This window comes from Bombina bombina, chromosome 3 (genome assembly GCF_027579735.1).
Source record: "Bombina bombina isolate aBomBom1 chromosome 3, aBomBom1.pri, whole genome shotgun sequence".
Classification (NCBI taxonomy): Eukaryota; Metazoa; Chordata; class Amphibia; order Anura; family Bombinatoridae; genus Bombina; species Bombina bombina.
The window spans coordinates 624,199,659-624,224,885 of NC_069501.1; the positions used below are offsets into that span (position 1 = coordinate 624,199,659).

At 41.0% G+C, this 25,227-nt stretch overlaps 2 protein-coding genes across 4 annotated transcripts in view; one reads left to right on the forward strand and one right to left on the reverse strand.

Moving 5' to 3' along the window:
* The window catches only part of LOC128653772 (zinc finger and BTB domain-containing protein 8A), a 68,452-nt gene extending 64,740 nt beyond the window's left edge, over nucleotides 1-3,712 (forward strand). For both annotated transcript variants that reach the window (XM_053707259.1, XM_053707260.1), the window contains exon 4: nucleotides 2,896-3,712. In XM_053707259.1, coding sequence (XP_053563234.1) covers nucleotides 2,896-3,222 — 327 coding nt within the window. In that variant the 3' untranslated portion in view covers nucleotides 3,223-3,712. The remainder of the gene's footprint in view (nucleotides 1-2,895) is intronic.
* A 91-nt stretch (nucleotides 3,713-3,803) lies between these two features.
* ZBTB8OS (zinc finger and BTB domain containing 8 opposite strand) overlaps nucleotides 3,804-25,227 on the reverse strand; it is a 115,503-nt gene continuing 94,079 nt past the window's right edge. For both annotated transcript variants that reach the window (XM_053707266.1, XM_053707267.1), the window contains one exon: nucleotides 3,804-4,166. In XM_053707266.1, the coding sequence (XP_053563241.1) occupies nucleotides 4,080-4,166 (87 nt within the window). In that variant the 3' untranslated portion in view covers nucleotides 3,804-4,079. The remainder of the gene's footprint in view (nucleotides 4,167-25,227) is intronic.

The following is a 25,227-nucleotide window of genomic DNA, read 5'->3' on the forward strand; positions in this document are numbered from 1 at the left end:
CTTAGCTAGTGTAGAAATGGCTCCCTCCACCTTAGGAATAGTTTGCCAAGCATCCCTAACTGTGTCAGGTAAAGGATACATTTTCTTAAACATAGGGGAAGGAGAGAACGGTATACCCGGTCTTTCCCATTGCTTGGTAATAATTTCCGAAATTCTCTTAGGAATCGGAAAAACATCAGCATAAGTAGGGACCTCCAAATATCTGTCCATCTTACACAATTTCTCTGGAGGGAATAGAGTCACAGTCGTCCAGAGTCATCAAAACCTGCCGCAGTAACAGGCGAAGGTGTTCAAGCTTAAATCTGAAGATCGCCATCAAGGAATCAGAAGCCGCATGGACTACCTGGGTCACTTTTCTACTACGTTTACCCTGTAGTACTGGCAACGTAGATAACACTTCTGTAAGAGTTGATGACATAACTGCAGCCATATCCTGCAGAGTGAATGACGCAGACGCCGATGAAGAACATGGCGTCGCCTGCGCGGGGGCGTTATGGGCTGAGACGCTTGGGGAGAGAATTGTGGCATATTCTGAACCTCATCAGTCTGAACACAATCATCATTAAAGAAAATTTGTTCTTTACACTATAATGCCCTAGTAATACATGAGGGACAAAGTGTAACAGGAGGTTCCACAATGGCATTTAAACACATAAGGCATGCACTTTGCTCATCCATTTTAATAAATTGAACAAGAAAATTTGACTCACAGAGTAAATTTGGTTGTAAAATAAATATGGTGAGTACTGTATCTTTAAGAACTCAATTCACACATCTTACACCGTTTTTTATTTTTCAATTGAAAAAATAAAATATGCCGAGTACTGTATCTATAAGGGAGAAACTATTCTAAGTTCACCTTCCCTGAACAATTGTCTTTGGAAAATAACACACAAGTAAAGATTTTTGACACAGATTGTCTATGAAAATAAAAACTTCGTCACCTCGCCGTAGCTCTGCTGCGGCTCCTACCTGTTCCTGTGACCGGACTGATTATTACAAGCTTTGCGCACCAAGAATCGTCTGTCCAAATCAGGTTAAGCATGCTTAGAAGCCGAGAGGAGAAACTGTTAACCACAACAATGACTGCGCTATGAAAGTGTGCGAAGGCCTAAGCCCCGCCCTAAGTGGGCGTGATTCCAACACGCTAAACACTAGTAACAAATCCGCCATTTACCAGAGGCTAATATGATTATACGCACTCCGAAACTGTCCCCTGCGTCAGCCAGGCCCAAATGAGAACTCCACACAGAATGTCCCAGCGCTTCAAGGCACACACTAAACGCCTGAGTGTCTGGTCAAGCACAAATATTAGCTCCCAGCGTCCAACTTTTTAATAAAACATTGTCAGAGTCTGGTACACTATGTCATCTTCGTACTCCTATCCCAGCGCTTCTAGGTAGTAGACTGCTAGAGTGTCTGGTTCTGTCACTATCTACTTAAAGGGAAAATTTTTGCCCATAGCATAGTGAACATACAGTCCAACTGAGATTTTGTTTCTGTGTCCCAGAATAAAAGAACTGCACTTACCTTCATGCTGAGGAACAGCATGACAACTTCACAGTATCAAGAGGTCCACTTTTCCTCCTGAGGTCCAGTGAAACAGAGAAGTCTTAGTTAAGAATTTCCAAGACCATGTACAGCAAACGCAGCACAATCCTGGGAGGCGCAGTGGAGACAAAAATCCACCAGTTCCCACAGTCTAAAAAGACTACTCGAAGCTGCTCTGTAATAAAATAGTACACTTTGGCACCATTTAAAAACAAAAAACCTCTTGATTGAAGAATCTTAACTAAACACCTCTCTTTACCTCTCTTCTATCAATAGCACAGGCAAAGAGAATGACTGGAGGGGGAGGGAAGGGAGGAGCTATATATACAGCTCTGCTGTGGAGCTCTTTGCCTCCTCCTGCTGACCAGGAGGCGATATCCCATAAGTAAGGATGAAATCGTGGACTCGTCATATCTTGTAAAAGAAAAAAAAAAACTAACACCCTACTTGAGCGCAAATCCAATCACATATTATCAAGTGCTCTAACCCAACATGAAAATATGAATATTTCTTCATATATCTGATGGTATTTGGTATTTTGGTGTGGGGGTGTGTGTGTATATGTCTGTAAATACATAAATTGTGCTCAAGTGATTGCGTTTACTTTCAACTTGTAATACAAGCGCAACATCCAACATGCACAGACAAATAGATAAACCCCTTTTTCGCTCATGCCCTTTAAGGGATTTTAAACATTGCTTTTACAACATTGAAACTGACTAAGCAGTGTATTATATATATAATTCCAAAGTATTATTCATCATTTTAGAATGGATTTTACACTATTTTGGTGCAGTGTACATTACTTCAGCCCCAGGAGGAGGGGGCGGGCATCTGCGGGAAGGCTTATCTTAGCCTGATGTCATAAAACTAATAGGCTGGTGTACTATTAAGAGAATAGACTAGATTACAGAGAGTTAGGCTTGCTCATGCCTAGATCAGTCAGAATATAACCTAAATTTCCAAGATGTCAGCTCCCATATCACACTGGGGGCAGGGGTTAGACTGAGAAGTGGTAGTTTTGCACACAAAAAACAAGTTAGTTGTTTGCTGTTTTTTTTACATTTACGTTGATTGAACATATTTGTTTATATCCCTTTTAAGGGGCCAGGGAACAATTTTATAGAGTGATGTGGAGAAAGCATGTAAGGAGCCAGAAAAAAAATATTGTAGAAGTATGTGGGCCCTCGATTGCAAAAGCCAGACAAACTAATTTCTGAAATAACTGATATAATCTTCAGGTTTCTGAAATAACTGATATATTCTTCACCCTCTGGAGGGTGCAGGCTGAGTGCATATGTTCATGTATTCTAATTATAATAGTATGTAATCTTCCTTACCTAGATCCATGAAGCCGGTAAACTAATCTGCAGAAGGTGCAAGCTCCCAGTGACAGAAGTTACCGGCCGGGTCATCCAAGATGGAACAAGAAGATACCGGCTCTGCCACCCATGTCTGACAGAGGCTGGCTTGGACAATGTTAGCTTTGACTTTGGAAATGACCAGCCACTGGTACTTCCACCAGAGAATGAGCGAGGCCAAGAATGGAACTTCAAAGAGGATGGCAGAGAGAGTGCGGGTGAGCGGCCAGAGTCTGACCTGGTCATTCAGGAGGTGGAAGACAGTGAAGAGGAGGAAGAGGAACAGAAATTAAAAATGAGGGATCAATAACATTTGTTTCTTCAGTAGAGTTCTAGGTCTATGATTCCTGTGGCAGTAGGAGATATCACTGTAGTATTATAACCGTTTTTGGATTATTTACTAGCTTCCTATACCACTCTGCTTTTTACAATATTCAGCTGTGTCCTCAACTTTGCTTTTACAACATTTTATAGCCTAGACTCATTCAGGGCAGAATCATATTCTTCAGCACTAATCTACTCTGGCCTGGCTAGTATCCTGTTTGAAGATGGATAAATGAATCTTATATAGTGAGGTACCAGAGTGCTCTCTTAACAGTCATCATTTACCTTTTATGGTTTTAGGGCAAAAGGAAGATGTCCTGAACATTGTCCTTACTGAATGATAATCACATTTTACTTTCTCTCTGGCTTCATTATATCATACTAACTATATAAGTACTATGATGTACAGACCACCCATGAACACTATATGTAAATTATTTATCCCAAGTTAGAATAACAGACAATTTTACACATTGTGTGACTGTCCTCATTCCCAGCATTCACTCACTCATACAGACATTTGTCCTGCGTAAACAACTATTCTACAGATAAAATAAGCAGCAGAAATAAGGCAAATACATTTTAATTAAAAATCTACATGTGTCACCCTGCTTGCTATCAATTGCACACTAGCTAGCAGCATGTAATGGTATCAGTATTTACATTTAAAATCTGGATAGGTTAGCAGCATTCACTATATCAGCTTCCATATCAAATTGTACATCTCTGTCAGTATTACTTAAGAGCTCAAGGTCCCTTTACAACGCCACGAAAAAGAAGACAATAAATAGGAGGTAGCAAACAGGAGGAATCTGCACTGGGGCATTCCCATGTCCCACCAACTCAGATGTCAATGATGACAAAGACCTCTGGCTTCTCATCTTCATGAATCTGCATAGCTGAGTAAGTAATGGCCTTCACCTCTGTACCCTGTCAAAGGGGATAAAATGACAATCATTTGACAATCTCTACTGTGAAGAGATCTTACTAAATCAGACTACAAAACATTCAAATAAAAAATAGGTTTACAATAAAAATAAATTTATTTCATGATGGTGAGAGTCCACAAGTCATCACATGTGGGAATTCCTCTCCTGAAAGATACCACGAGTTTTAAATCCCCCCCACTTCCAATCCCAGAACTTTTTTTTTCACTTTCTGCAATGAGATTTATTTTAGTGAAAAGTTTTCTGCAGGTCATTTTGAAGTGAAATTCAGTTTATTATTAGGTAGTTATACCATATCAATTGCAACATGTTGATTAACTGGAGAATAAAGCACATTTTTAAAGTTTTATAATATATTGCAGCATGTAAATCCCATTGCAAATTAGCTGCAGAGGAAAAAAAAAAAGTGACGTTTTTAAAATGTCTCTTGAATATATTTGTTTCCTTTACTCTTGGTCTAACATCACATAATAAGGTACAAATGTAGCAATAAAAAGGTGCATTGCACACAAGAATGTCTTACATTCAGGAGTCACAGCTTTGCAGACCAGGAAAGGCTACAGGGTGTTGTTGAAAAAAATCCATGAGACACAGTCCTGCTCCATATTTAACTGTTCTCTTTAAACAGTGCTTCGTCTGGTTGCACTGTGTTACGGAAAACACAGTGCAGCCAGAGCACAGCTCAGTTTAAGAACAGACTGATACGGAGCAGCGCTGCAAAGTGAAGGAGATAACAGTTCCTGCATGTGTCCTGTTCTTTCTACAGACATGCTGCATTCTCTTTGAAGACGTCTCAGATCACAGTATGTTCTGCCTTGGGGATTCCCATGATCCTCAGTCATACATACAGCTAAATAGATGAGGGAAACAAAATCATGAAATGTAAAGCTGGGCAAAGAAGTACAGATGCCACCTGAACAAAAAGAGAGTGAGCTGGACTTGTGGGGCGCGATCCGATATCGATCGCAGTTTGCGGCGCAAGCGAGGGAACCGGCGTCGCCCGCAGTTTCAGCTCGCAACTCGAGCCATCCCATATAGGTCGCCGTCAGATGCTAACGTGCCGTAAGTCTCACAAACCAGCGATGTCCAGAAATCTGCGTAAGTACAAATTTCTGGCGTCGCCAGTGACTTGCGGCACGTTAGAAACTGCCGGCGCCTATAAAACCTGACTAAAGTCTAAAACACCCGCACTGTCTAACACGCCTCCCTAACATAGCCCGCACTGTCTAACACGCCTCCCTAACATAGCCCGCACTGTCTAACCCTCTATCCGCTATCCCCCCTCACTAGCCTAACAATAAAAAAGCTATTAACCCCTAAACCGCCGCTCCTTTACCCAGCCGCAACCTAATAAAGTTATTAACCCCTAAACCGCCGCTCCCGTACCCCGCCGCCAGCTATATTATATCTATAACCCCCTAAAGTGAGCCCCTAACACCGCCGCCATCTATATTAAAATTATTAACCCCTAATGTAAGCCCCTTACACCGCCGCCATCTCTATTAAAATGATTAACCCCTAATTTAATCTACCTACCCCGCCGCCAGCTATATTATCTATATTAACCCTAAGTATATTATAGTTAATATAGGTATTACATTATATATATTAACTATATTAACCCTAATTATATTAGGGTTAATATAGTTACTATAGTATTTATATAAACTATATTAACTCTATCTAACCCTAACTAAATTTATATTAAATTAATCTAATTCATTTATAAACTAAAATATTCCTATTTAAATCTAAATACTTACCTATAAAATAAACCCTAAGATAGCTACAATATAATTAATAAATACATTGTAGCTATGTTAGGGTTAATATTTATTTTACAGGTAAATTGTTAATTATTTTAACTAGGTATAATAGATATTAAATAGTTATTAACTATTTAATATCTACCTAGTTAAAATAATTACCCAATTACCTGTAAAATAAATCCTAAACTAAGTTACAAATACACCTACACTATCAATAAATTTAATAAACTACAAACATCTATCTAAAAATACAATTAAATTAACTAAACTAAATTACAAAAAATAAAAAAAAGATTACAAGATATTTAAGCTAATTACACCTATTCTAAGCCCCCTAATAAAATAATAAACCCCCAAAATAAAAAAAAATCCCTGCCCTATTCTAAATTCAACAAATTTCAAAGCTCTTTACCTTACCAGCCCTTAAAAGGGCCTTTTGTGGGGCATGCCCCAAAGGATTCAGCTCTTTTGCATACAACAAATACAATACCCCCCCCCCCCCCATTACAACCCACCACCCACATACCCCTATTCTAAACCCACCCAAACCCCCCTTAAAAAAGCCTAACACTACCCCCCTGAAGATCTCCCTACCTTGTCTTCACCACACCGGGCAGAACTCCTCATCCGATCCGGGCGATGTCTTCCTCCAAGCGGCAAAGAAGAATTCTTCCTCCGGCGACGTCTTCCTCCAAGCGGCAGCAAAGTCTTCATTCTTCCGGCGGCATCTTCAATCTTCTTTCTTTGCTCCGCCGCCGCGGAGCATCCATCCCGGCCGACTGCTGAACTTGGAATGAGGTACCTTTAAATGACGTCATCCAAGATGGCGTCCGCCGAATTCCGATTGGCTGATAGGATTCTATCAGCCAATCGGAATTAAGTTAAAAAAATCTGATTGGCTGATTGAATCAGCCAATCAGATTCAAGTTCAATCCGATTGGCTGATCCAATCAGCCAATCAGATTGAGCTCGCATTCTATTGGCTGATCGGAACAGCCAATAGAATGCGAGCTCAATCTGATTGGATCAGCCAATCGGATTGAACTTGAATCTGATTGGCTGATTCAATCAGCCAATCAGATTTTTTTAACTTAATTCCGATTGGCTGATAGAATCCTATCAGCCAATCGGAATTCGGCGGACGCCATCTTGGATGACGTCATTTAAAAGGTACCTCATTCCAAGTTCAGCAGTCGGCCGGGATGGATGCTCCGCGGCGGCGGAGCGAAGAAAGAAGATTGAAGATGCCGCCGGAAGAATGAAGACTTTGCTGCCGCTTGGAGGAAGACGTCGCCGGAGGAAGAATTCTTCTTTGCCGCTTGGAGGATGACATCGCCGGAGGAAGAATTCTTCTTTGCCGCTTGGAGGAAGACATCGCCCGGATCGGATCAGGAGTTCGGCCCGGTGTGGTGAAGACAAGGTAGGGAGATCTTCAGGGGGGTAGTGTTAGGCTTTTTTAAGGGGGGTTTGGGTGGGTTTAGAATAGGGGTATGTGGGTGGTGGGTTGTAATGGGGGGGGGGGGGGTATTGTATTTGTTGTATGCAAAAGAGCTGAATTCTTTGGGGCATGCCCCACAAAAGGCCCTTTTAAGGGCTGGTAAGGTAAAGAGCTTTGAAATTTGTTGAATTTAGAATAGGGCAGGGAATTTTTTTTATTTTGGGGGTTTATTATTTTATTAGGGGGCTTAGAATAGGTGTAATTAGCTTAAAAATCTTGTAATCTTTTTTTATTTTTTGTAATTTAGTGTTTGTTTTTTTTTGTAATTTAGTTTAGTTAATTTAATTGTATTTTTAGATAGATGTTTGTAGTTTATTAAATTTATTGATAGTGTAGGTGTATTTGTAACTTAGGTTAGGATTTATTTTACAGGTAATTGGGTAATTATTTTAACTAGGTAGATATTAAATAGTTAATAACTATTTAATATCTATTATACCTAGTTAAAATAATTAACAATTTACCTGTAAAATAAATATTAACCCTAACATAGCTACAATGTAATTAAGTACAGCTGGTGCTGTGCAACTGACCAACTAATCGCTGACCACCTAATTGATAATGAGATTTGTTGACAACTATTTTTATGATCAAAACTTACCGATTAGTTGTTGCAGCCCTAGATTAATTTAATATAAATTTAGTTAGGGGTGTTAGGGTTAGATAGAGTTAATATAGTTAATATAAATACTATAGTAACTATATTAACCCTAATATAATTATGGTTAATATAGTTAATATATATAATGTAATAACTATATTAACTATAATATACTTAGGGTTAATATAGATAATATAGCTGGCGGCGGGGTAGGTAGATTAAATTAGGGGTTAATCATTTTAATAGAGATGGCGGCGGTGTAAGGGGCTTACATTAGGGGTTAATAATATTAATATAGCTGGCGGCGGTATAGGGGGATTAGATTAGGGGTTAATAATTTTTATATAGGTGGCGGCGGTGTAAGGGGTCAGATTAGGGGATAGATAAGGTAGATGGCGTCGGTTTTAGAGGCTCACAGTAGGGGGTTAGTTTATGTAGATGGCGGCGGGGTCCGGGAGCGGCGGTTTAGGGGGGTAATAACTTTATTAGGGATTTCGGGGGGGGGGGGATCGCGGTTGACAGGGAGATAGACATTGCGCATGCGTTAGGTGTTAGGTTTATTTTAGCAGATCGCGGTTGACAGGGAGATAGACATTGCGCATGCGTTAGGTGTTAGGTTTATTTTCTAGTTAGTTTAGGGAGTTACGGGGCTCCAATAGTCAGCGTAAGGCTTCTTACGGCTGCTTTTTGTGGCGAGGTGAAAATGGAGTAAGTTTTCTCCATTTTCGCCACGTAAGTCCTTACGCTGCATATTGGATACCAAACTGCGCTGGTTTGGTATACCTGCCTATGGCCCAAAAAACTACGGGCGACGGCAGAAATATACGCGCGTAACTTCTAGGTTACGCCGTATATAGGATACCAAATCAGCGTAAATATTGGCGTCGCCGGCTTTTGCGGGCGACGCTTTATATCGGATCGACCCCGTGGACTCTCACTATCATAAGAAATACATTTAATCAGGCAAGCATGAATTCTGTTTTCTTTGATCAGATGGTGAGAGTTCTCAGGTTACCAAGAATTGAAATATAGAAGATCACTATAAAATAGGGAGGGACAAACAGTGAAGGCCGGATGTTACTAATCAGGCACTACGGCCCACAGAACTTTCCTGCCAAAAAGCAGCCTACATATCTAAGTGATAAAAAAAAAAAAGTGTGCAAATAAGACCAAGTAGCTGCCTTGCAAATCTGATCAATAGAAGAGTCAGTACGAAAGACTGAAGACCTGGCAACCACTCTACTAGAATGAGCAGTAATGCAACCAAATAAGCATTACAAATTAAGCCAAGCAGCTAAAGTCACAATCGTAGCTTTCTGAACTTTGAGAGGCCCAGACAAATTAACATAACGAAAAGAAGAAAGTTTGAAATCTTTTGTGGCTTCCACATAGTATTTCAGAGCTCTCACAAGACACTCCTTGGAGTTCTTAGGAGCTGCACAAAATAGGGAACCACAATTTCCTTATTAATAGTCTGTAGACTGATCTGTAGATATTACTTTAGGAAAAAAGGAATAGGGTACAGCAGCATTTGATCAGGAAAGGATTTATCCCAGAAAAAGCTTATTAAAAAGTGTGCTAAAATTGTTAACCCTTCACGCATCTGCACTACAGGTGATCGCTTAAGGCTAGAACTCAAAGGGAACAAGGAGAAAGTTAACGTAGGTGAAGGAAAAGACACTGCGTATTAGTCTCAGAAGTGGTCTCTGAGCTCGCTAAATTTAAAGCAACAGTAACCTTAAAAATACATCATTTTTATGTTAAGTTTCCAGCAATTTTACAGAACCAAAAAACAAAAGGATTAGGATAATAAACAAATGCTGATATTGTCGTAGTTTTGAGTCATCATCTTACATCATTAGTACAACTTCTATGCCAACATGACCCATTGTAAACGACTTCTTTACAATCATGGGTTCCTAACATAATAATAATGAAATAATTCTTATCCTATTAAACTAAAAGAACTAGTAGCGGGTAGATAGAGAAGGGGAAAGAGAGAAGTAGAGTTAGAAGGATAGGGAAGGGTATACGGGAAAAAAGGACCTGGTTATTTTGGGCTCAAACCACCCAATCCGACCTGCCCGGATGAGCCATCAACGAGACACAGGGAGGCCCCATAGCTGGGAATATGATTAGACCTAAAGTGATATGTTTTCTCAATGATTCTGTGTCCTAGAGTGTGATGCATCGTGCATGATCCAATAGAACCAAACCTTCTGAAAGGATTTTTGTGTGTCTTGAGTGATAGCCACTTGTGCTGACATATTATAGTAGTGCTTAATCTTAAGGATCACCTCCCCCCAGGGCGGAGCCCCCACCTTCCAATGAGGCGCAATACATACTCTAGTGGCTGTGCAGGTGATTCTAATAAATTGATTTATATGTTTGTTAAACTCTTTGAGTCTAGTGTGTAATAATGCTTGATCTATTGTCAGGTGTATAAGGCTGTTTAATATTGTACTTAAAAAGGTGAGAAAGGTGATTCCATGTTCTGTTTGAGTGTATGCAGTCCCACCACATGTGTCTATAGCTGCCCTCCTCTCCACATCCCCTATAGCAAAATTTTTATTGCCACCTGCGTGTGAGGTGATCAGTGGGGTTAGGTACCAACGAAAATTGGTTTTAATGCAATTTTCCAACATATCTGCGCTCTGCAGTCCCCTCCCCGTATTATATAGTATTAGATGCCATGTTTCGATATCAACATCAAAGTTGAGATCCTTTTCCCATTTAATTTGTAAATTGGATTTAGTTTTCCCTTCTGCTGTCTGGATTGCTTGATAAATGTATGATATAGTTTTCTTAGGTCTGGAGGGCGAGCTACATATAGATTCTAGTGTGTAGAGCGATCTTCCAAATCCCGAAGGGAAATGGTGGTGCAAAGTAGAGGTGACTTGCAAGTAAAAAAAAAACAGTTCCGTTGGATTGGGTACAGCCTGTCTTGTAGTAAGTAGTTTGCCTCTATCCATCAAGTCAGCTATCCTGTAAAATCCCCTATTCTCCCATTTCCGAATAGTCATTCTGTACTCAGTGTTCATAATGCAACTGAGCGGTGTCCTGATAGATCTATTAGGTAGTAGCTTAAGGGATGAGGTTAGTCTAGTCCATTGTGTGGTCATAAAGTCTGTGATTGGAAAGTTTTTGGAAGTCTTACCTAGGTGAGGTCTTGGAACCCATAGGAGTGATTCACATAAATCATTATCTGTAATATCTGACTCTAATTTCGTACAGGTTATTTCTTCCTCTAGTTTGTTAAGCAGGGTGGTTTGTGCCAATCTAGCTGCCTGATAATAATGTTTAAAATTTGGCGCCCCAACTCCCCCTAGCCGTCTGTGCCTGTTAAGAATAAAAGGAGGATATTCTAGCTCTTTTACCCCCTCGTATGAAGCTGTCGATACGTCTTTGAAGGTCTTCTAGGTCCTGTGACGGAATGTTTATTGGCAGCGTGCGGAATAAATATAATATTCGTGGCAGCACTGTCATCTTAATTGCCGACAACCTTCCAAACCAGGAAAATCCTAGTTTGCTCCAACTATTTAAGTCGTGTTTGACGTTCTTATATATTGGGGGTAATTGGCCTGGTAAAGCTCCGTAGAACGGCCAGTAAGATTAATCCCTAAATATTTGAGGTGCTTTTTTACCCATTTGAACTCAAAATTTAATTCTATCAGTTTTCTAGCATGGTCAGGGAGCGCTCTTGGCATTGCTTCGCATTTTTCCAGATTAACCTTGTATCCTGAAACTTTGGAGTACAGCTCTAGAGTTTTATATAAATTTGGCAAGGTGATCATTGGTCTGGTCAGGAACAAAAGGATGTCATCTGCAAAAAGAGTAAGCTTGTAGTCCCTTTGTTTTATTGTGACCCCTGTGATATCGGCTGATTTTCTAATGTGTTGCGCCAGAGGCTCAATACACATAGCGAATATAAGAGGGGATAATGGACATCCCTGTCGGGTGCCATTGAGAACCGCAAATCTGTCTGACTGGTGACCCATAGCCTTAACTCGTGCTGTGGGAGAAGAATACACCTTCTTAATGGCAGTCAAAAATGATCCCCTAATGCCGAATGCCAACAGGACCGCCTGCATAAAGTCCCAGTCTACTCTGTCAAAGCCTTCTCTGCGTCTAACGAAAGCAACAGAGAAGGCGTCTTAGTCTCCTGCAGATAGTCTATCAACGCAACCATCCTTCTAATGTTGTCTGGGGCCTCCCTATTTTTAATAAAGCCCACTTGATCAGGGTGAATTATTTTAGGAAGAAGATGTTTGAGGCGATTAGCTAGGATTTTTGTAAAGATTTAAAGGTCCTGATTAATTAAAGATATTGGTCTGTAGTTATGGCACAACATCCTATCTTTACCTGGTTTGGGAATTACTATAATTTTAGCTTCTAGAAGATCAGAGGGGATGGAATGACCCTGGAGGATATGGTTACAGAACTTAACTAAATGAGGTACCAGAGAAGATTTAAATAATTTATAATAGTCCGCAGGAAAGCCATCCGGACCTGCTGCTTTCCCTGGTTTCAGGTCTTGTAAGACATTCAGTATTTCTTTGTTCGTTATGTCCGCGTGTAGAAAGTCTAAATCTTGCTGAGAGATCTTGGGTAAGTCTGCTTCTTCTAAAAATTTATCACATAAACTTTGTGTTAGCTCTCATTTGTCAACTTTTTTCCCATCACATAATGAGCCATAGTAGGTAGCAAATATGTTAACTATATCTGTTGGCTTGGAAGTCTGGGTCCCCTCTGAGTTGCGAAGTGTGGGTATAGAGATATCCTTAATTTTATTCCTGATTTTATTGGCTAAAAATCTATCTGGTTTGTTCGCATAAATGAAGTACGAAGATTGTAGCCTTAGCCCCACCCTTATAGATTGGTCATGAGCATGGTATCTAGTGTCTGTCGAGTAATGTTTTGTATATACTAGCAGAGCCAGTCAATTTGTGTCTCTTTTCTAGGTTTGCTATTTCAGCCTGAAGGGTGTTACATAATTCTTTTGTTTGGTGCTTGGCCCGTGTTTTAATCTGTATAAATAGACCCTGCAAAACTGATTTGTGAGCCGCCCATACCTGTATAGGGTTATCCACCGTATCAGTATTAATGTCCCAGAATTCTATCATATGCCTAAGAATTTTCTCTCTGTGCAAAGGGTTTTTCCTAAGTATGGGGTCATAAGTCCAGCTTTTCATAGTTCTAGGTGGGAGGAGCCCTTCTAATTTTAACTCGACTATGGAGTGGTCAGACCACACACATGGGTGGATAGGGGAGGACTCAACGTTAGTTAACCGTGTTTGACTGACAAATATGTAGTCTAACCTAAAGTATTTATTGTGGGCCATGGAGAAAAAGGTGTGCTCGGAAGTAGTACCTTATAGTGATTTCCATGTGTCTAGGAGGTTATGGCCATCCATTGTGTTTAAAATTGCCTTAACTTTCTTTTGATTTCTATAGAGAGAAGTGTGCTGGTGTACTAGTGATGGGGGATCTTGTTTATACAAGGACACATTAAAATCCCCTGCGAGAAAGATTCTGGTTGAGTTCCAGCCTGATAGGAGGTAGGACACCTTGATAAAGAACTGTTCTTGCTGCACATTTGGGGCATAGACATTGCATAAAACAATCTCCACTTCATTTAGAGTGCCCCTCACAATTATATATCTGCCCTCTTTATCTATAGTAGTGTCAATGAGTTTAAAATTTAGTGAAGAGTGTAGCAGAATTGAAACTCCCCTCTTCTTCTTATCAATTGTGGAATGAAAGTGCAAGGGAACCTGTGTCGTCCAGTACTTCGGGATGTACCCGGTCTTAAAATGCGTCTCTTGCAAGAATATGACGTTAGCTCCTAGCTGTCTATATTGTGTTAGAGCTTTTCTTCTTTTAATGTCGGAGTTGAGGCCTCTCACATTATGTGAGATCAGAGTAATACTAGTAGCTGCCATTGGACCTTTTATTAAGTGTGGGGGGAACCCCTGTGTGTCGCAACAGCCCACCCAGACAAAACAAAACTGTCAACTCACCCCGTACTTCACAACCTTGGCCCCATCGAGAGAATCCGCCCTCTGCCGAAATGTAGGAATTCTATGCAGTCCTTTTAAGGGAAGAGAGGGGAAAGGGAAAGGGAGAGTAGGGAAAGAGAGAGCATTAAAAGTCTGATCACCGCATCTTTACTCTCCTACCACGTGCAGTATATATAGTAGTTGGTAACCTTATGTGGTTAATAAGTTCCTGTACAGGGTTTACATATTGATCTGAGTACTGGGCCCGCATTAACTATAGGGCCTGAAGCTGGGTATTGGTAATTTGTGGCCCCGGATAAGCCTTGTTGTGCCTTATGATATCTGTCTCAGCAGTGGCCTAATGCCCCTTGTGTCTTGGGCTATAGTGGCGGTCTTTCCGAGTGTTAGCTCGGCCCCTATATCCTCACCTTAAGTCAAGCACTGCTCACTCATTGCCGTCAGCACATACCCCCTGCATGTCCGGTCCCAGAGCCTCTCTTTACCGCGGAGGCCCGTTGTCCACGTGGCCAGTACTCACTGCTAATATGGTCCTTGCGGGGTGAGGCTCCGTTGTCGGGTCGCTTGAGGTCTTATGCGCCTGAGCAGCTCTCCTTAGCTCTGTGTCTGCGGCCGTTATATATGCCCTCTGGTTAGATCCGTTCTGCGTGTGTGGGCCTTGCAGGTAAGATGGCGACGTCCGGAGTTAGTGTCTTTATGGTCCGTTAACTTTTGCTCCGCTCCGCCAAGACGTCTCCTCCTTATGCCCAGATGTTTCCTAGGGCGTCCTGTTTAGAAGTGATCAGTCGTTAACCGGCATAAGAGGAGTGGTGGTCATTTTCTCCTGGCTCATTAGCGGAGCTCTAGTGAAACACTTCCATCTTGGAGCTCCGTTAGGCTCTGCCCCAAATACATCATTTTTAAAAGTGCCCAAAACTGCTGTACACGGCTAATATATGTCTCCCAAGATTATAAGAAGCATTTGTACATGTTCATACTCATAGCTAGTGGGATATGAAGTTGAAAAGTACTTATCTGATAACATCTGGGACAACTGTGACACTTCTTGTTATGAAAAGACATTTCACTCCCCGGCTGATAATTTCTTTTCTACCCCTCTGAACTAAAGGACACTGCGAGGAGGAACTGGGCAGCAGATCAGTTAGAGGACCCCTCGCAAAAAATAAATAGATCTGCAACTCACTTTTACCTCACTCATCAAGGAGGCAAAAGAAAATTACGAATGATCGTGGGGGGGAATTTAAAGCTCTGATGTGTTGGGGTATCTTTTGCCTCCTCCTAGTGGTCAGGAGGGGAATTCCCACAGGTGATGACTCATGGATTCTCACCATCTGATGTAAGAAATAACCATTTTTTATTCTTAGGACAAACGTATACTAATACATGATTAGTTGGGATATTCTGTATCTAACATTTGAAACAAGGTTTTAATAGATTTGTTTGCCACTAGCAACCTCTATTTAGTAGAACATCACTTGAATCTCTTAAAGGGGCATAAAGGTGCAATAGAAAAAGCTATAATGTGTTAAAATATTTTATTATTGCACTATTGATTGTACAGAATTATTTAAAGGGCACTTAAGTCAAAATTAAACTGGAAATGTATTTTAAATTGCATATCTCAAATTATGAAAGTTTTTATTTACATTATCAAATTGTGTACAATCTTTTTATATGCACACTTATGGAGGTACCAGCTCTGATCTCCTACTGAGCATGTGCTCTCACCAGATACAGGGAAAATATTAATTTTGTCACAAAAAAAAAAAAAAAAAAGTAATTTGAAATTCAGGCTATTACATTGTTTTATGGATGTGTTGATTATGCAATTCAACTGTAATGGTCCTTTAACCCTCACAAAAGGGATTAAACACATAGTTAAAGTGAGCTTCAGACCTGAACACAGGCTAATGAGCCAACCATGAGCAGCATAAGTACTTAGCTGCCTATCATTGGCTGTGTTTAGCTCTGAAGCTCAAGTGCATTTTTTGCTTCAGAGCCGACTTCAACTATGCATTTAACCCTTTGTAGCAGTTAAACACATAAAATAACAAGCAACAGTGCGATAAGAAAATGCTCTTATGCTAAAAGCTGGGTAATCCACTTCATTTAAATGCACATTATCATGCAGTGTACAATTTGTGTTTAATGTATATTCTCATATCTAAGCAGAATTTTACAATGAATAATGCAGCTTTATTTTGTCAAATGAGCATATTGTTTTATGTTTTTTCTTTTCTTTTCAATAATGTCCCTGTCTACCAGAACAAAAAACATAATTTATGTAAGAACTTACCTGATAAATTCATTTCTTTCATATTGGCAAGAGTCCATGAGTGACGTATGGGATATACAATCCTACCAGGAGGGGCAAAGTTTCCCAAACCTCAAAATGCCTATAAATACACCCCTCACCACACGAATAGCCAAGTAGTGGGGTGATAGAAAAAGGAGTAGAAAGCATCAAAAAGGAACTGGAAATAGAATTATGCTTTATACAAAAAATCATAACCACCATTAAAAGGGTGGGTCTCACAGACTCTTGCCAATATGAAAGAAATTAATCAGGTAAGTTCTTACATAAATTCTGTTTTCTTTCATGTAATTGGCAAGAGTCTATGAGCTAGTGACGTATAAAATAGCAATACCCAAGATGTGGAACCCCACAGAAGATTCATTAGAAAGGGAGGGATAAAAATAAAAACAGCCATTTTCCGCGGAAAAAATTAAATCCACACCCAAAAGAATAAGTTTTTCTCATAAATGCAAAGAAAAAACATAAGCAGAGGAATCAAACTGAAATAGCTGCCTGAAGAACTTTTCTACCAAAAACTGCTTCCAAAGAGGCAAATACATCAAAACGGTTGAATTTAGTAAATGCATTTGCAAAAAAAGTTGCTGCTTTGCAAATCTGATCAACTGAAGCTTCATTCTTAAAAGCCCACGAAGTGGAGACTGATCTAGTAGAATGAGCTTTGATTCTCTGAGGCGGGGCCTGACCCAACTCCAAATAAGTCTGATGAATCAAAGCTTTAACCAAGATGCCAAGGAAATGAAGACGAGCAAAGGAGATCACGTCCGATGCTGCAGTCATGAGACCTAAAACTTCCATGCACATAGCTACTGAAGGGAAAAATTGAGACTGAAGGTTCCGACAAGCTGAAACCAATTTAATTTGTCTCTTGTCTGTTAGAGACAGTCATAGACAACACTGAATCTATCTGGAAACCTAAAAAGGTGACCCTTGAGAGACAAAACTCTGAATCCATTGTTTTGGACAAAATCTGCCCAAATGTTGTGGAAAAAAGTTTAATCTGCCCTCACCAGCTGAGCTGGAATGAGGCCTGCACCTTCATGCCGACTTGGGGACTGGCTTTGGTTTCTTAAACGGCTTGGACCAAATAAATTGTTACCTTGGAAAGAAAGAGATAGTAATCTAGACTTAGATACCATGTCAGTATTCCAATATCTGAGCCACAAAGCCTTAACATCAATTTTGATGATATCAAAAAATGGCATCACAGATAAAATGATTAGCATGTTGAAGCAAGCGAACAATGCTAGACAATCAGGATCTGTTTCTTGTTGCGCTAAGCTTTCAAACCAAAAAGTTGATGCAGCTGCAACACCAGCCATAGAAATGGCAGGCCTGAGAAGATAGCCATAATATAAATAAGCTTACCTTAGATAAGATTCAAGTTTCCTATCTAAAGGATCCTTAAAGGAAGTACTATCTTCCATAGGGATAGTAGCACGTTAGGTAAGAGCAGAAACAGCCCCATCAACTTTGGGGATTTTTTCCCAAAACTTCAATCTAACTGTTGGCAAAGGCTACAACTTTTTAAACCTAGAAGAAGGAAAAAGAAGTACCAGGCCTATTCCATTCCTTTGAAATCATATCAGAAATAGCATCAGGAACTGGAAAAACCTCTGGAGTAACCACAGGAGTTTTATAAACAGAATTTAAACGTTTACTAGTTTTAGTATCAAGAGGACTAGTTTCCTCAATATCCAAAGTAATCAACACCTCTTAACAAGGAACGAATATACTCCATCTTAAAGAGAAAAGTAGATTTGTCAATGTCAATATCTGAGGTAGGATCTTCTGAATCAGATAGATCCTCATCAGGAGGAGGATAATACAGTATGCTGTTGGTCATTTGAAATTTCATCAACTTTATGAGAAGTTTTAAAAGACCTTTTACGTTTATTAGAAGGCGAAATAGCAGACAAAGCCTTCTAAATAGCAATAAAATATTTTATATTCACAGGGATATCATGTACATTTGATGTTGCAGGACCAACAGGCATTGTACTAGTACTGATGGATACGCTCTCTGCATGTAAAAGCTTATCATGACAACTGTTACATACCACAGCTGGAGATATAATTTCTACTAACTTACAACAGATACACTTATCTTTGGTTGAACTGTTATCAGACAGCAGGGTTCCATCAGTGGTTTCTGAGACAGGATCAGATTGAGACATCTTGCAAATGTAAGAGAAAAAACAGAATTTATGCTTACCTGATAAATTACTTTCTCCAACGGTGTGTCCGGTCCACGGCGTCATCCATTACTTGTGGGAAATATTCTCCCCCACACAGGGAAAGGCAAGGAGAGCACACAGCAAGAGCTGTCCATATAGCTCCCCCTCTGTCTCCGCCCCCCAGTCATTCGACCGACGGTTAGGAGAAAAAGGAGAAACTATAGGGTGCCGTGGTGACTGTAGTGTATAAAGAAAAAATTGTTCAACCTGATTAGGAAAACCAGGGCGGGCCGTGGACCGGGCACACCGTTGGAGAAAGTAATTTATCAGGTAAGCATAAATTCTGTTTTCTCCAACATTGGTGTGTCCGGTCCACTGAGTCATCCATTACTTGTGGAAACCAATACCAAAGCTTTAGGACACGGATGAAGGGAGGGAGCAAATCAGGTTACCTAAATGGAAGGCACCACGGCTTGCAAAACCTTTCTCCCAAAAATAGCCTCCGAAGAAGCATAAGTATCAAATTTGTAGAATTTGGCAAAAGTGTGCAGAGAAGACCAAGTCGCTGCCTTACATATCTGATCAACAGAAGCCTCGTTCTTGTAGGCCCATGTGGAAGCCACAGCCCTAGTAGAGTGAGCTGTGATTCGTTCAGGAGGCTGCCGTCCGGCAGTCTCATAAGCCTATCGGATAATGCTTTTCAGCCAGAAAGAAAGAGAGGTAGCAGTAGCTTTTTGACCTCTCCTCTTACCAGAGTAAACGACAAACAAAGATGAGGTTTGTCTAAAATCTTTTGTTGCTTCTAAATAGAACTTTAAAGCACGAACTACATCTAAATTGTGTAACAAACGTTCCTTCTTTGAAACTGGATTCGGACACAGAGAAGGAACAACTATTTCCTGGTTAATATTCTTGTTGGAAACAACTTTTGGAAGAAAACCAGGCTTAGTACGCAAAACAACCTTATCTGAATGGAAAACCAGATAGGGTGGATTACACTGCAAAGCAGATAATTCAGAAACTCTTCTAGCAGAAGAAATAGCAACCAAAAACAGAACTTTCCAAGATAGTAACTTAATATCTATGGAATGTAAAGGTTCAAACGGAACCCCTTGAAGAACTGAAAGAACTAAATTTAGACTCCAAGGAGGAGTCATGGGTCTGTAAACAGGCTTGATTCTGACCAAAGCCTGAACAAAAGCTTGTACATCTGGCACAGCTGCCAGTCGTTTGTGTAACAAGACAGATAAAGCAGAAATCTGTCCCTTTAGAGAACTCGCTGACAACCCTTTATCCAAACCTTCTTGGAGAAAGGAGAGAATCTTTGGAATTTTAATCTTACTCCAGGAGAATCCCTTGGATTCACACCAACAGATATATTTTTTCCATATTTTATGGTAAATCTTTCTAGTCACAGGTTTTCTGGCTTGGACCAGAGTATCTATCACAGAATTTGAAAACCCACGCTTGGATAAAATCAAGCGTTCAATTTCCAAGCAGTCAGCTGCAGAGAACTAGATTTGGATGTTCGAATGGACCTTGTACTAGAAGATCCTGTCTCAAAGGTAGCTTCCATGGTGGAGCCGATGACATATTCACCAGGTCTGCATACCAAGTCCTGCGTGGCCACGCAGGAGCTATCAGAATCACTGAGGCCTTCTCCTGTTTGATCCTGGCTATGAGCCTGGGAAGGAGAGGAAACGGTGGAAACACATACGCTAGGTTGAACGACCAAGGCGCCACTAATGTATCCACTAGAGTCGCCTTGGGATCCCTGGATCTGGACCCGTAACAAGGAATCTTGAAGTTCTGACGGGACGCCATCAGATCCATGTCTGGAATAATTGGGTTAACTGGGCAAAGACCTCCGGGTGGAGTTCCCACTCCCCCGGATGGAAAGTCTGACGACTCAAAAAGTCCGCCTCCCAGTTGTCTACTCCTGGGATGTGAATTGCAGATAGATGGCAGGAGTGATCCTCCGCCCATTTGATGATCTTGGACACCTCGCTCATCGCCAAGGAACTCTTTGTTCCCCCCTGATGATTGATGTACGCAACAGTCGTTATGTTGTCCGACTAAAACCTTATGAACCTGGCTTCCGCTAGTTGAGGCCAAGCCAGGAGCGCATTGAATATTGCTCTTAGTTCCAAAATGTTTATCGGGAGAAGAGACTCTTCGAGACCATAGACCCTGAGCTTTCAGAGAGTCCCAGACCGCGCCCCAACCCAAGAGGCTGGCGTCGGTCGTGACAATGACACACTCCGGTCTGCGGAAACTCATTCCCTGAGACAGATGATCCTGGGTCAACCACTAGAGAAGTGAGTCCCTGGTTACCTGGTCTATTTGAATTTGGGGAGACAAGTCTGTATAGTCCCCATTCCACTGATTGAGCATGCACAGCTGTAATGGTCTTAGATGAATTCGAGCAAAAGGAACCACGTCCATTGCTGCGACCATTAGTCCTATTACTTCCATGCACTGAGCTATGGAGGGTTGAGGAATAGAATGAAGAACTCGACAAGCGTTTAGAAGCTTTAACTTTCTGACTTCTGTCAGGAAGATCTTCATTTCCACAGAATCTATTATTGTTCCCAGAAAAGGAACCCTTGTGGACGGTGACAGTGAACTCTTTTCTATGTTCACCTTCCACCCGTGAGATCTGAGAAAAGCCAACACAATGTCCGTGTGGGCCCTTGCTTTGGAAAGAGACGACGCTTGGATTAGGATGTCGTCTAGATAAGGTGCTACAGCGATGCCCCTCGGCCTTAGGACCGCTAGAAGGGACCCTAGCACCTTTGTGAAAATTCTGGGAGCGGTGGCTAAACCGAATGGAAGAGCCACAAACTGGTAATGTTTGTCTAGAATAGCGAACCTCAGGAACTGATGATGAGTTTTGTGGATTGGGATATGCAGATATGCATCCTTTAGATCCACGGTAGTCAAATATTGACCCTGCTGGATTGTCGGAAAGATTGTCCGAATGGTTTCCATTTTGAAGGATGGAACTCTGAGGAACTTGTTTAATATCTTTAAAACCAGAATTGGCCTGAAAGTTCCCTCTTTTTTGGGAACCACAAACAGGTTTGAGTAAAAACCTAGACCTTGTTCCCCGGAGGGGACTGGGTTTATCACTCCCATCTTTGATAGGTCTCTTACACAATGTAAGAATGCCTGTTTCCTTATCTGGTCTGAAGATAAGCAAGACAGGTGGAATCTTCCCTTTGGAGGAAGTCCCTTGAAGTCTAGTAGGTATCCCTTGGAGACTATCTCTAGTGCCCAGGGATCCGGAACATCTCTTGGCCAAGCCTGAGCGAAGAGAGATAGTCAGCCCCCTACCAGATCCGGTCCCGGATCGGGGGCTACCCCTTCATGCTGTCTTGGGTAGCAGCAGCAGGTTTCTTGGTCTGTTTACCATTATTCCAGCCTTGCCTGGGCTTCCAAGCGGGTTTGGGCTGGGCCGCGTTACCTTCTTGTCTAGCGGCAGTGGAGTTATTAGCCGGTCCGTTCCTGAAATTGCGAAAGGAACGAAATCTAGACTTGTTCTTAGCCTTAAAAGGCCTATCCTGTGGGAGGGCATGGCCCTTACCCCCAGTGATGTCTGAAATAATTTCCTTCATTTCCGGCCCAAAAAGGGTCTTACCCTTGAAAGGAATATTAAGTAACTTAGTCTTGGACGACACATCTGCCGACCAGGATTTTAGCCAAAGCGCCCTCCGCGCTACTATAGCAAAACCTGAGTTTTTCGCCGCCAATTTCGTTATTTGAAAAGCGGCATCCAATATAAAGGAATTAGCTAACTTTAATGCGTGAATTCTGTCCATGACTTCTTCATAGGAAGTCTCTTTCTGGAGCGACCTTTCTAGTTCCTCGAACCAAAAAGGACGCCGCTGAAGTGACAGTAATAACACACGTAGCTGGTTGAAGGATGAACCCTTGCTGAACAAAAATCTTTTTAAGCAATCCTTCCAATTTTTTATCCATAGGATCTTTGAAAGCGCAGCTGTCCTCTATAGGAATAGTTGTGCGCTTCGCTAGTGTTGAAACAGCTCCCTCAACCTTCGGGACTGTCTGCCATGCGTCCCTTCTAGGGTCTATTATGGGAAACATTTTCTTAAATATAGGAGGTGGGGCAAAGGGTACACCTGGCTTCTCCCACTCCTTATCCACTATGCTCGCTACCCTCTTGGGTATAGGAAAAGCATCGTCGTGCACTGGGACCTCTAAAAATGTGTCCAATTTGCACAACTTCTCTGGTACTACCATAGAATCACAGTCACCCAGAGTAGCTAATACCTCCTTAAGCAAAGCGCAGAGATGTTCTAGCTTAAACTTAAATGCTACTATATCAGGTTCTGCCTGTTGAGAAATTTTTCCTGAGTCTGAAATTTCACCCTCAGACAGCCCTTCCCTCACAGCCAATTCTGATTGATGTGAGGGTAAAATAGATAAGGCATCGTCAGAGTCTGATTGTTCATCCTTTTTATCTGTATTTAAAACTGAACAATCACGCTTTCTCTGAAATGCTGGCAGTTTGGATAAAAGATTTGCTATAGAATTATCCACTACTGCTGTCAATTGTTGCATAGAAATAAGCACTGGCGCGCTAGGTGTCGCCTGTGCGGGCAAAGCTGGTGTAGACACAGAAGGAGAGGATGTAGAACTATCCCCACTACCTTCATTAGATAAATCATCTTGGGCAACATTATGAAATGTAACAGAACATAGGTTATCTGATGGCACAGACATGTTAAACAGATTTAGGCAGGCAAACAATGCAATAAAAACGATTTTAAACAAAAACGTTACTGTCTCTTTAAATAATAAAATGACACACTTTATTTCTGAATGTTCAAAAAACTATGAAGGCAATATCCGATTTTTATGAAATTTGGACCCCAGTGTCTTAATGCTTATAAAGTATTGCACAGCAAATATGGAGACTCTAGCTCTTAAAACAAGCAAACCGGAGCAAATTGTTGGATTTAACCGTTTTTATACACCACAATCCCTGCTACAGCATTACCTTACTTAGGGGTCAACCATCCACAGAAATAAGCCTTCTGGAGTCACTTTCTGAGTCACAGGACCCTCTCACATGAGACTGCATGCACTGCCTTGAAAATCAACTGCGCAGCTGAAGTGCCAAAATGAGGCCTCCTCCCTCAGTACACTAGAGTGAAGGGGCCTTCCTGACTAAAGGTGTCTTTACTTAGGCTTGACTTACTGGCTTGACTTAGGTGTCTAAAACAAGCCAGATCAATAAAAAACGTCCCCAAGTGTATATGAGCTCATAAAACATTTCATATGCCATGATATTGCAATAAAAACCAATCGATTTGGCCCCTAACAGTGTCTACCAGCATAAAATTCAAAAAGGGGAAGCCTGTTATCTTTTTTGCTGAGGTGAAAGAAAAATGGCTTACCGTTTTCCCTGAGGGGAAAAATGACTCATCTAGCATTAGCCTGTGTTGTTAGAAGGAGACTAGTCATACCTGAAGCAGATGAGTCTGCAAGCTGTTACCCCCAACTGAAGTTCTCTAGTTTCAACAGTCCTGCGTGGTAACAGTAATGGATTTTAGTTACTTGTGCTAAAATCATAGCCCTCTTAAACAGAAATCTTCATCACTTTTCTGTTGTAGAGTAAATAGTACAAGCCAGCACTATTTTAAAATAAACTCTTGATAGAAGAAATAAAAAACTACAACTAACACCACAAACTCCTCGCCATCCCCGTGGAGATGCTACTTGTTCAGAGCGGCAAGGAGAATGACTGGGGGGCGGAGCCAGAGGGGGAGCTATATGGACAGCTCTTGCTGTGTGCTCTCCTTGCCTTTCCCTGTGGGAGAGAATATTTCCCACAAGTAATGGATGACGCTGTGGACGGGACACACCAATGTTGGAGAAAAAAACAATATCTAAAGCAAAATGATCAATTTCCTTATATGGAAGTTTCAGGAATGGGAGAAAAAAAATGCAAACAGCATAGCCCTCTGAGCATAGAAAAAAAGCAAGAGGCTAAAATAATTAAATTATTTGGCTCCAAGTATGACTCACAACGCAAAATGATTTTTTTTGGCGCTATCAACATCCGGAAATGACGCAACTTGCGTCATGGCAGACGCAACCTTGTGCAAGGAAACCTGGCGTCAACTAAGACGCCGGAAATGACGAATTTGCGACACCGAATTCTCGCGCCAATAATGACACGACCTCGCGAGCCTTGTTTTGCCCGCAAAAATTAAATGAGAAATAGTCAATTTAAAGAAAAAGACTATACCCCAGGTAAGAAAAAATAACTATATAATAATGTTTTTCCCAATTTTGAAACTGATAGTCTGCAAAAGGTAATATACATAAAACTGACTCATGGCAAATATAAGTACAATACATATATTTAGAACTTTATAATAAATCATAAAGTGCCAAACCATAGCTGAGAGTGTCTTAAAAGGGACACTAAACCCATTTTTTTATTTCATGATTCAGGTAGACAATACCATTTTAAACAACATTCAAATTCACTTCTATGATCTAATTTGCTTAATTTTTTAGATATCCTTTGTTGAAGAAATAGCAATGTACATGGGTGAGCCAATCACACAAGGCATCTATGTGCACCCAGCAATCAGCAGCTACTGAGCCTATCAAGATATGCTTTTCAGCAAAGA